At 47.4% G+C, this 12,870-nt stretch overlaps 1 protein-coding gene across 1 annotated transcript in view; it reads right to left on the bottom strand.

Moving 5' to 3' along the window:
* The window catches only part of LOC101879856 (protein Aster-B), a 66,441-nt gene that overhangs the window by 8,589 nt on the left and 44,982 nt on the right, over positions 1-12,870 (bottom strand). The window contains exons 3-7 of the mRNA XM_034069477.1: positions 8,046-8,066; positions 2,720-2,804; positions 1,820-1,923; positions 1,584-1,679; positions 1,052-1,132 (exon numbers count right to left, since the gene is read on the bottom strand). Coding sequence (XP_033925368.1) covers positions 1,052-1,132; positions 1,584-1,679; positions 1,820-1,923; positions 2,720-2,804; positions 8,046-8,066 — 387 coding nt within the window. The remainder of the gene's footprint in view (positions 1-1,051; positions 1,133-1,583; positions 1,680-1,819; positions 1,924-2,719; positions 2,805-8,045; positions 8,067-12,870) is intronic.

The following is a 12,870-nucleotide window of genomic DNA, read 5'->3' as shown; positions in this document are numbered from 1 at the left end:
TGCATGGAATAAAGCAGGATTTTTTAATCTAACTCCCAAAAGTAGCAATCAAAAACATAGGGAAAAAACCTACAATGAGAAAGTTTTATCCAGAAAAATGTGTTTCACCTTCTTCCCACATACGCTCTAATCCACATCAGGAGAAAAGGACCAGGTTCTCTCTCCCTCTCTTTTGCCAGGCACAGATCCCACATTTGGAAAAAGAGCTCTGGAAGTGGCTCCTGTCTCTATCCCCATTCCCATTTGCTTTGCCCTTGAAAGCAAGGACACTGAATGTTGTCAGGAACTCCAACAGGCTGCTCAAATGACAGCATATGGCAGCAACACAAGCTGCCCAAAGCAAAGCGATCCTTTGGCATCCCAACTACTACCCCCATCTTCAGGACAGGGTATTCCAGGTGCTTGATTACTTAAACCTTCCAGCATGGTATGAAGTCAAGCCAGAAACATCACGAAATGCTGGGGGCACCATAACGTCAGTTCATGAGTGTTGCTCCCACAGGGAGGCCAGAAAGACTCAATGGATTGTGGAACATATATTGGGATATACAGGATATATATTGTGGAACATATACTGGGATCAAATACAGGATAAGTGGGGCCCCTTCACAGCAGGTGCATATCCTGCTTTATTGTACAATCCAACCCACTGAGCCCTTAACCCTACCTAACGATGGCTGGTTTTGGGATGCCGTTTTCTGTCGTGTGTTGAAGTCTATACACAGACTTAGTAAGAGCTTTGCCTATGCAATGAGCTAATTCTGTTCCACTTTTAACTGTCTTCTTCTGGGCTGTTTCACTTGAACTATGGACCTCAAAAAGCCTCTTTCCTAAGCCATATGCTTCCACACCTCAGCAAAGTGGGATCTACTGCATGTCTGCAAATAGGCAGATTTCCATGTTAAAAGAGAGAACTTCACCTGCAGTGATGTACCTAAACACATGTGCTCACTGTCCCTATGTCTTCTTGTGCATATACGTTAGTTGCATCTGCATATATTCATCACCTCCCTTCCATCCCACCCCAGCACTCAAGGGCTGGTGTCTGTACCTTGTCAAGGAGAGCATTCTGCCACAGTCTGAACATCATCATGTACGTCCTGTCTCGAGCCCCAAAGGAAGTAAAAAAGTGCTGAATGGGAAGAGATAAAGAGAAAAATCAGTTCAGAAAAGGCCCAATAAAGGGAAGAAGAAGAAACCTCCCAGTTCACAGAACTAAGCAAGCCACACAGCACAGCTGCTTGGTTCTTGGGTACAAGAACTGAAGGCTTCACAGGGAGGCTGAGTGCTTCTCATCCAGAGATGCTTAAACTGGGAGAGAATCAGCTGCAAGTCCTGCTTGCATCTGAGCATAGCAACAGTTCTGTTTGTGATGTGCTACTAAATAACCCAGATCTTCTACCTCTTCCCAGACCCCACGTATGATCAACGTGTGTTCCAGCCTCAGCCTGAGCTCTGCAGAAGCTCTACACCTTGGTGCCTCCTCCGAGATTCCAGGTAGCACAAGCACTCAATCCCATGGCATTCCCTGCCCCTGCCAGCCATCAGGGATGACCATAGAGGTGGAGGCTTTAAGGATGTACCTTTTCAGTGTCAGTGCAAACTTGGATGGCATTAGGAATGAGCCGTGCTGTTTTTTCCTTGGTCATCGAGCAGATATCCTTCAAGCGAACCGTCAGCTGCAGTCAGAGCCATGCAGAAAGGGGAAGGTGGAGAAAGAACACAGGTAAAGATGAGGGAGACGATGGGAAGAGTGCTTTTAAAGCCATGTCAGCAGACCTGCTGGCATAGAACACGTGCAGCAGTGTGACAGCCTTACCAGTGTCTCCCAGCGGAAGATGTTGCTGTAAAAGCAGATCCAGTTTTCAGAGAGGTAGAGGCGGCCCTGCAGGAGAATGTCTCTTTGTAGCGCGCATGAGTAATCTGTGGGTGGACAATAGGTGGTCATTTAGGAGCATCAAAATCAGGAGATGGGACAGCCTAAAGATAAGGATTAGCAGCAAAAGCAAGAGAAGAAGCTACTCAATGCAGTGCTGCAGAAAGCCAACGGCAGAGCCAGAAGGAACTGAGCCACAGCTGCTGCTCTGTCCACTGGGTTATGATTCCTCCTAAGGGCATGTCACAGACAATCTCTCTTACTGACTCATGATCTTGCCTTATTATCATCCCATGTACTATAATGTGTCTTTTCCTTTTTGCCATTTTAAGCATCCTAAACCATTTCTATTCCCCTGCTAAGAATGTGCATTTTGAACAGGATGAGACAGGGTATGAGCTCATCAGTTACATAAAATAAAAGAACAGATGCAAGGCACTGGGCAGTCACTAATCAGCTGCGAGGCCAAAGGCTACATGGATATGGGAAGGGCAGTCATGTGTGAATAGGGAGCATCAGGGATGTTGGAAAACAGGGAAGCTCAGTGGCACATATGTTGAGATGTGCAACCCCGACCAAAGGAAAGAGCTCCAAGGCTGACACACTGTCAGGTCTGGGGGAGCACTGCTCCTCGCATCATGAGGGAACAGAGCCACAGCCGATACAAATCAGTGTTGCTCTCTCTGAAGCAAAATGGATGAACCCCATTAGAAATGGTGAGGAGGGGTTCCCTCTGTGCACAACACGGACACGATGGGCTTGCTCCTTGGTGGCAACCTCTCTGAAGAACAAGCAGCATGATGTGTGTTGGAATTCCTCCCCAGACCATAGGCTGCACCTTACCAACAATGAGGCGCTCGGTGTCAGGGAGCTGCTTGAAGAGTTTCCTGAAGTCTTCATTCCGCTGTTTGTAAGTTGGACTCAGTACCTGCAAATAACAGAGTGTCTGTTAAAGAGAGGGGCAGGCATGAGCACAGAGAAATGGAGTGGGGAAATGGGAACACCTTGGTAAGGAGAAGGGGGATCAGATGCACTTACAAAGCGTGAGGCTGGGAGCTCCCACCACAGCAGACACACAGATGGGAGGATTTGGGATTTAGTGCATTAAGTGGGAAGAGGAGGAGAGCCTGACTTGGAAGAGCAAGTAGAGAGTAGAAGAGCTATACCCACATCAGAAGCAGCAAAAAGGAATTGCATGGAAGCTGTGGCTGCAGGAGGAACCTCTTTTCCTGCAATCCTACACTGTACAAAGTATGACATATGTTTGCAGTGCATCAGTTTGCCACCAATCCCCAGCTCTCCCAGGAACAGCACAGCAACACAGGAAATAGGTGCTTCAGTAGAGCTGCAGCCCTGCCAAAGGGACTTGAACAGTCACTGGCATCAGAGCTCAGGAATACTGCAGTCATCCCATTCCTCTCCCCATCAAGTCAGTCAGTGAACCACAACTACCCACAGTACACCAAGTACGCTCCTATGGGGCTCAGAAGATCCTCTCACAGGGACTCAGCCGTGTTTCACACTCATTCTGCAGACACTTGGCCTCACGGTGCTGTTAACTGGAGGGAGCCCAGGAGCTGGCTTCTCTCTGCTGTTTACTACCCTATAACGTGCCTCTAGCCATGTCAGACTCCCCTGCACACCATGTCCCACTGACAGCTGCTCAGAGCAGCCAGGGCATTTTCTGAAGGCAGAGCTGACCAAAATAGAGACACATCCAAATGCAGGAGATCCCTATCTCCTACCTGATCTATCGTGCTCTTTCTCCCACATGCAGGGAAGGCAAAGTAACCTGGGGTACAACCTCTTCCCTCCCTACCTCCATTTCCATTCAACAACCCTATCTCTTCCAGCTGTGCAGTACAAATCTCCAAAGCAGAAAGGGAACTTCCCCAGAAATCAAAGGGATTATAGAAGATAGCTTCTAGTCTGAACATCTGGAAAAGGTCTTGGCCAGAGATGGGCTCCAGCAAGACCCCCAAGCCCAAGATTTCCTGGGACAAGCAGACAGGATGAGAAAGCAGCAGGGGGAATAGAGATTACAATCAACTCTGAGCTTTAGGTTCAGTGCATTACAGCAACCCATCTTGGCAGCACAGTTTCACGTGGCAGGGTGCTCCCCTCCCTTCCCTGCAGTAAGGGATGCTCTAACCTAAAGCCTGTACTACAACAGACACCTCTGCTCAGCACCAGAGCTTCTGTTAGTGACAATCAGTTGGGTTTAGAGACACTCACAGCTGGAAGTTCATCTGATCCATATTCTTGTGACAAGTCAACAAACCCATCCAGGTCCCCCTGCAGACAGGGCAGCTTGTGATCCAGCACCAGATCCCAGAGAGACCCACACTCCAGCAAGGAATCCATAGCACTCCCAGTGCTCCCAGTCCAACTTTTCCTGTTCCTGCTGTCACCGCTTCTTGGTTAGATTCAAAGTCAAAAGAGAGCAGCTTGGCAGGGGTTTACGTGCTCACATTCAGGTCTCCTGCCCCAGCAGGCTCTGTACATCTGAGAGAGGGTTTGCCCTCCAGAGGACTTTGCAGAAGCAGCTCATTGGGGTCAGCGTTGCTGGCAGGCAACCTGGGCACTCCTCTGCTCCAGCCTCACCACCTTCTTGCTGTGGGCATCCCTTGAAGCAGCATTGCAGAGGTGCTGGTAGCCTGAGCAATCCCAGGCAGGGCAGTGCAAGGCATGTGCAGCTCCCAACCAAGGTCCGATGTGCAGGAGCTGGCAACTGATACAGCTCCAGCCCCCAGGACCAACAGCTCAGAGGCTTCAGCTTGAGTTTGTGTCCACCTTTTCCAACCAGAAAGCAGTTACTCCCATTCCTTCAGTGCCTCCTCACTATTCCCTCTGCTCCAAAAGGCAGCTCCCAGTCTTTGTTACGGCTCCTCATGGAAGGATCGAGTGGGGAAGATCCCGAAACGACTCACACATGCTTTAAGTCACTGTAGCTGGGTAATGCTGTCGGCCAATGCCCTGCAGTAACCCGGGCTCAGCCCTGCCTCCCAGCAGATGTTTCCTGTAATGGAAAGTTGCTGGACAGAGTGTGCTGGGAGAGGCACAAGGGGAGTAAGGAGAGACCAGTCTGAAGAGTATAGCGATGAGGAATCAGGCATGTGAGACATACACAGCCAGGAATCTTAAGGGCTCCGCTATTCCTATATGCGTTTCTGAGCCCTCTCAAAAAGCACAGTTCTTTCTAGGTTTCATCCATTATCAGGTCACTTTGGAAATGAAGGACTCCAGCAAAAGAACTCCCTGCAGGTCCCAGGATGATTGCTTGGAGCAATGGAACTTCCTATACCCCTCTGCCCCTAGTCCCCAGCCTATGCATCTCTCTGCTCACGTTTAGAAATGAATAGGCAAACATCCACACTATGGCACCAGTGCTGCTCAACCATGATGCTGAATCCATGGGAATGAGTATCCTTAAGTAAACCCTCATCCTTCCTAACAAACTGGGCACACAGATCTCAGAAACCAAACCACCAACCAACCAACCAAGCCTATGCAAAGCCACTGTGTCATTCCAGGGCCAATGGCTGCAGTTTGCTCCCTGACAAGAGCTCTGTCTGCTCAGATGCACCACAAAAGCATTGCTAGTGCTAGACAGCACACAGGTCTCCCCATTTAACTCTGCCAGAAGGAAGCAGTGCATCCATCTGCCACCCAATGATGAGGGAACAACAAGCCTGGGAAGGACAAACAGTGAGGATTAGAGACATCTGTGAGGCACCTGCATTGCTTTACTGAATGGCCCTATTTGGTGGAAACTGTTCATGGGATTACTTCCAAAAAGAACCCACCAGGATGCTTCTGTCTGCACATCCACCCACCTCTATTGCAGGGATGAATGACACAACCGATGGGAAGAGCTAACCTGGAGGTGGAGACAGCAAACATTAACTCTACTGCAAACAGACAGAGATAGGACAGGGTGGCACGGTGAGGGGGAAACAGGGAGAAAAGGGTGACTCCCAATGGCAAGAGCTCCCTGTTAATACACAAACAGATCCTCCAACAGGAAATTTAGAGCAACTGTTGCTGGGGGATGGGATCTGAGGGCACAATAACTGGGATAGGTACAGCCTGGTTCAGCACAAGCCACAGAAAACAGGGGAGATGGAAGGGGCAGAGAGAAAAGGGGGAAGGAAAATCTTATCTGCTTTGCACAACTGATGGACTTGCTGTTAACCCTTTAGGGAATTAGATTTACAGTGCTTCTGGACAACAGGAAAACTACTGGAAAAGGACAATATACATTCCCCCTCTGACAGCAGTTCTGCTATGCTGATGAATGCAGCAAAGAAACCAGCCTCCTATCCCACAGCATTTGCTCCAAACCCAGTCTGCTCTAAGAATAACAGTTCTTCTAAACCAGAGTCTCTGTGTCTGCAGTTCCTCACTAAAGACATAAGCATCACCTCAGGGCCTTCTTCCCACTGTTAGCAAACCTAACCAGCCCAGTCATGGTCAGCTTTGCCACCATGAAGACATGGACACAGAGCAAAGCCTGAGCGTGTGCTCTCAAACTGATGTCCTTTTCTAAACCTCACACCTGGACCACTTTGTGTTTGTCCTCCGGAAGGCAAAGCAGAGGAAGCACAACAAGACCAAGCCAGGGCTGGTCTGCCAAGCCAACAATCAGTTCACCCCTTTTCTCCCACTCCTCAATCTGATAGGGATGTCAATCCCCAAAAGCAGTAGTAGGATCAAAAGGGGAACACATAAGGTAAGAGAAGTTGGTAGCATCTTAAGGAAAAAGTAGACAAGAAAGGCATCCAGGAGAGGGAAAAGGAAGGGTTCCAACTGCCAAAGAGGACAAGGACCAATTGCTGATGCTACAAGGACAAGAAGAGCAGTTAAAAGCAGCAAAACCTAAAGTAATCTTAGGAAACTGGGAAAGGAACAAAAGAACCAGAATGGTCCAAACACCAGAATAATCCTGCCTGGAAGGAGCTGGCAAAGAAGGGAAACTATATCAAGGAGATACATCAACACATTTGTAATGGTAATAATACTGCCAAGTAGGATTGACTTTGACTGCCTTCCTGGAGTTTGTGGCCCATCTACATTGCTGCTTTTATCTGGCCAGAATGTCTCTACTAATAGAAAATGGCTTGGTTTTGTCTGCTAAAGGAAAATATTGGGGGGGAAACCACAGAAAATGCAGCCAGTGCTTACTCTCCGGATGTACTGTCTCTCATGCTGAAAATATATGGAGGAAAAACAAGAGAACAGAAAGATAAGAGAGAGAGAACATGAAAACACAAGAGACCCACAGAAGCAGACCACAGCAAAGCACCATGCAGCAGGGTATGGATCTCAGCAGCTACATTAAAAGCAGTAATAGCAAAAGTCACCTTTAGCCATGGCCACAGATTCACATTTTTGCCCAATCTGCCCCACTCCACATTCCCCTCTCTGCTACATCTCCACTGGTCTGACCTACCATGGTTTATCCTTCATTCTTAATGCCATTGCCTCCATGCTTCAATCAGCTCCTGAGAGCATGGCCTTTCCTGTCCTTGCTACTATCCTGGTGCTGATTATATACAGCAAGTAACTAAGTCTGCCTCTCATGCCTCTGTCAAATCTGAATCAGCCAAAACCACTGGTTCTGATGTCTACAGGAACATTCCATGCTGCTGGACATGGAATGGCTGCTGCATTTGCCAACTATCTACTTTAGAGCACTCGAGCCATGAGGGTTTAACTGTGCAGAACGACATCGACTGTGGGAATTAGCACACTGTGTACCGACAGCACTGCCACCCATGCTTGCAGAATGAAAACAAGAGCAAGGCAGAAGCAAAAGAGAGTTTTGCTATAGTTTTTTAGGCAGAAAACAGCTCCTCTCGCCCCACACCACCCTGAGAGATGCAATGGGTTTGCAGGGTGGCAGCTCTGTCTGTCCCATCAGGACCAGTACTGGGATACAATAAGGTACAGGATGTGGAGATCATCACAAGAGTGACTGAAAACACAAAGCTTGTGCTCTCTATCTCTGGCATCCCTTCCCTCAGGATGCCAGTTCTGAGCCATTTCCATCTCTTCTTGGAAATGGTCAGTATGCCCCAGTGCCACTGCAAAGCCCCTTTGCACCTTCCCCCCCACCCAGGTACCCAGCCCATATTCACCCAGGGACAAGAGAAACTGGAGTACTTACATTATACCAACTCTGGCTTTTCTGTAAGGACAAAATAAAAGAGAAGCATTAGTTAGCACAGAGGTCTTAGGATCCAAAAGAAAGATGGACAGAGAAACTAGGTCCAATCTGGTTTGTATAAATAGTGAAGTGAAAGTGGGGTTAAACAGAAGATTTCAATGGTGTGGTCTAACAGTTATTTCCAGTTACAGGAACAAAGAACAAATCCAGAAGCACGAGTCCATCATAGGAAACAATTCAGGCTAACGTGTGCATGTCCCCATGCACGCACACACACAGACTGTGCTCCCTTCTGCAGAACAGCAGCATCCACTAGCAACAGCAGAGCTCCTCATAGTCATCACCAGCCATGTCCTTGCTGGCCAGGTAGCAACAATCACATTGCATTGAAGGGACCCTGTGCATATAAGCCCTTGAAGAACTACTACGAGAGGCAGGGACACGGTTTGACTCACAAAAGCCATCCAGCAAACCTTCAATAGCATCTTAAGTTTTCAAAAGGAGCCAGGATAGCTGCTGAAAATAAGGGGAAAATCACTAGAAAAGCTAAGCAAAACAAGAAACGAGAGGCTGGGATGTATTTTTCCCCTCCAGAATTTCAGTGCACAGTGTTTTGCATCATTTCACATGTGAATTTGTTTGTCTTTATCATGGCATTTCAGGATGGTTTAAGAGGACAGGCCACATGGCACACTGGAGCATGTGAAGAAGCCAACTCAGCTTGGAAAGCCTCATTTGGCAGTTCTCAGCTGGAGGTGAGATTTATCTGCACAGAGAGAGCTTCACACTCCCACTCCAGTCAGGCTGGCTTTCCAATGCCAGGACATAGAGCAGCACTGGCAATGCAGGCATCCCCCATTTTAGGGTGGATTTACCCAAGGGCAACGAAGCTTGGGAGCCCTGTAGCCTTTAACTACTACATGGCTGTGCCCATTCTTCTCCCCCAAGCAGCAATGCATGTCCACATTGCACATGGGAGAGCTGAGGCAATACCCAAGGATAGAAGCAACATTTCACTGCGTTTCTTTCTTTGAAGCCATCCTGCTTCTGACCCTTGGACTGGGAGTGTTTGTCACCCAGTTTGGAATATGAAGGGAAACGGACTCTTCCCCAGCTTGTAACAGAGCCTGGGGAAGCTTCACTCAGAGTTAAGCTCACATTCACAGAGACACAGAACTACCTGCACTGGGATAGCCCACAACAGGACCAGTGATGTACAGGATGTTTATTAGAGGAAAGTAAGTACCAAGTGTTAATGAGATCAGATTGGACCAGAGATTTCTATGTAGACATGGGGTTGCTTACACTGCTCTTCCTTTACATCCCCCTGCTTTCAGTTCCCTCTGTTCCCTATATGCCACTCCTGCAGACAACCTTACTGGCATCTGGATCTCATTCCTGAAGGAGCCTTTGCAACCTTGGGCATTGCCACCAGTTTCACTGCAAAACCCCACAGTAACACAGGATGTGCCACAGGCCAAAATACAGGAGTTTGATGCTAAAAAGAACACCCCTAAGACCCTTCCCCAGATCCTGCGGATAGGATATGAACTCAATACACAGTATGGCTCATTAACTAACCAGAGGAATTTCCTTTTACTTCCTACACTTTTCCATACTTGGCCATACCCTCCATTCATGAAGGGTCTGGTTGAAGTCATCCTTCTTTGTAAGTAGGACATGGAAAAATGCCTTCTGGAATTCAGCCTGCACTAAAAAGAATTGGGGGAATTAATCTTGAACCATATACACACCACCTTGTCTGAGATGGGAGTGGTTTTCCTGCAGATCTGTTCTGCCATCTGTTTGCCTTAATGAGCAAAAGGCATAACACACAAATTCCTGGGGAGAAAGGACTCATAATCAGGCTATAATTGGCATAGACAAAACAGAGACACCGCTATCGCTGTGTCTTCTAAATCAGGGTGCACATGCTGTGGTGTCAGCACACTGCAAAAGGATTTCATCCCCCTCTGCTGCATTAACTGCAGTAACTCTTTTTGGCCCCTTGCATCTGAATATCCCCAAACTTCAGCTCCTCTGTACAGGAGCTCTGTAGGTCCTGCTTCCTTAAGCTCTTCCATACAATTATATTGACATCCAAGCCTCATCTTTTGCTTCCACTCAACATGAGGAGATTCCTTCCCCCTGACCTCTGTTTTGCAGGTAAAACAGTCCAAAGAGAAGGGAGGCTGAATCCTTATATCTATCTTCAATATTATTTACCTTCTTTTTTAACTCACTTAGAATACAGGGGATGTGAAAGATGAGAACCAAGAGACAGTGTAATGGAGGGGGAAAAAAGAAAGAAAAAGGAAAAACATATTCTTACTTTGAGCAGGTTAAGTCTGTCATACTGGAAAAAGAAACCATAAGCATTAGAACTGAAAAGAGAAAAGAAATAAGTAACAGAGGAATGGAGCTGCACACAGAAGAGGAGAAGATGTAACTGAGCTGCAGAGATGATGCTACCGGCGCAGATACCAGAGTTCACAGTTACATGGTGGCTGTAACCAGGAAGAACTTGAGGAAGGCAAAATATGGGGTATCTTCCATGAGCCTTTAATTAATATAGTGTTGCCTCTAAATCTTCATAGGTTAATGGTATTGCATATACTGCTATGGAAGATTACAGCTTTACAGTGCTAATAGGAAGCAGTGGATCACACATACAAAGTTCAGCCTGCTAACTTGATGCCAACACAAGTTGCCACCTTTCAGCATTACTGGGAGCAGGATTGCAACTCACTCCTACTACTTCCAGGGGAATGGGAACCTGTTCCAAGTGAATGACATGCCATAGAGCTCTCTAAGTATCCCAAAGTCCATTTTACAATTGGGAAAACAGAGGCACAGAACCAGGGTGAGGGTAGAGCTCAGAACAGATTCCAGAGCCCTTTCTCCAGACCTTCCTCCAAAATCTATGCTATTCACCTCATTTCTAAATCCCTATGGCCATGTAACTGAAAGAAATTGATGACATTTATTCCTAAATCCCTCACCCTGGTCCAAAATGACCAGTATTTCATCACCTACTACCTATAGGGGGATTACACCACCCAGTGCCAGGGGTAAATGAGAAGACACAGCCAAACTCTTCTCATAATCACACACTGAAAGGACAAGGTGCAACAGTCATAAGCTGCAGTAAGGGAAATTCTACTTGAGTAGGAGGAAAAAGCCTGTTCCCAAGAGTGATTAAGCACTGGAGCAAGGGCTCGATGAGGCTGGGAGATCTCCAGTCATGCAGCTCTGCACAATGAGGCTGGCCAAGACTTCAGACCAACCTGTTCCAACCTCATCAAACCTGCTTTGAATACAAGAGACCTTCTGAGCAGACCTAAACTGTTCTACAGTGTGCAGGGCTACATCAAAACTCATCTTTTCCCCTAACCTGGTATTTATCCTCAGTGTTCGTTATTACCTATAGACAGTGGGAAGAATCTGAAGGATTTATAAGGGAAAGGAAATCACTCTTAACAGTGAGCAAGAGCAGAAGAGTTAAAATACATATTTCATTGCTGGCTGTTAGCAAAAAGGGGGGGTCTAAGTTCAGACAGCAGCAGTGTTTGCCAGTAAAAGCCTAATGCTGACACAGGCCTGACGGTGGTTTGGTCCATGCCACATAATGGACACTATGGCAAAGCTCTTTCTCCAGGCCAGATTCCCTGGAGGTGTCATCCAGTGCTTAAAAACTCCTGGCCAAGCGCTCCCTCTGATGGCAACGCTGCAGCACGACAATGGACACAACAGACAAAAGAGGGCAGGAGACTTCAAGCAGATCTGTCAGCAATTGTATAAACACAGCATCAAACTCATGGGCTCAAGCTGGTTCATTTCATTAGCGAGACAGGTTGGAAAACGAGACCATTCTTCTTGCATAAGATGGGGGGGGGGGAGAGGAGAAGAGGCTGAGAAAGGAGATGTTAACATCTTAGGCTCTCTGTTCCTAACCTCTGTCTTAATGATAACCATCATCATCTGTATGGGGAAAATCGGGGGGGTCATTACACCCGAGATTCCTCCCTTATACCAAAGAAGGCCGCCTTGGGGAGCACAGAGAAGAGACTGACACTGCTTTAGGCTCACCTTGTGCACAGACCATGGTAAGCAAGGCAGCAGGCTCTGACACAGGCTTGGGGAGGTGATGCTCAGGATCCCCTTCCCTCTGTGCATTGTCTTCCTCGCACTGGAACTCACCTTGAGGTCCACTTCCCACTTGTTTCTCTAATTCTCTTTAAGTTGTTGGGGTTTTCCTCTCATCCTCATGTACTGCTCATCACAGTACCACTATGCACACATTTGACATACCCAGCACTCCCTACCAGTGTTCTTCCCCTCAGTCCCTCTCCTAACAAACCTCTTCATAGCTTAGGCGAAGCACCTCCAGCTTACCATGACCTGTCCTGACCCACACACCTCTACTCACCAGCAATCCTTTCAGGACTCTTTGCTACTCCAGACCTGCATCTTCCATAGAGCTTCTTTCACACTGTTGTGGTTTAAGCTACAGTTACCAAGCACAAGACAATCTGTCTAATAAAAGACATAACAAAGCTTCCAGCAGACACCAGCAATCATGCAAGGTCAGGCTGGATACAAGAGGCTCTACAACTAAGGAAAACCAGTAAGCCAGCACTGCAGACTTCATTGCTCCCTGAGAACTGGTCTAAAATGAAACCTAAGGCATCAACAGGGGAAAGGCCAAGGCATTGATTCCATGGGTTATGAAGCCATCCAAGCCATTCTGGTTTTAACTTGCCTTGTATACATGTGGAAATGCCAACAGCCTGGCACGGTATCCAGTAAGCATCCCATCTGCATT

The sequence above is a fragment of the Melopsittacus undulatus genome, chromosome 15, assembly GCF_012275295.1.
Source record: "Melopsittacus undulatus isolate bMelUnd1 chromosome 15, bMelUnd1.mat.Z, whole genome shotgun sequence".
Lineage (NCBI taxonomy): Eukaryota > Metazoa > Chordata > Aves > Psittaciformes > Psittaculidae > Melopsittacus > Melopsittacus undulatus.
Note: the sequence above shows the minus strand (reverse complement) of the source record. Positions and strands in the feature narration are given on the sequence as shown.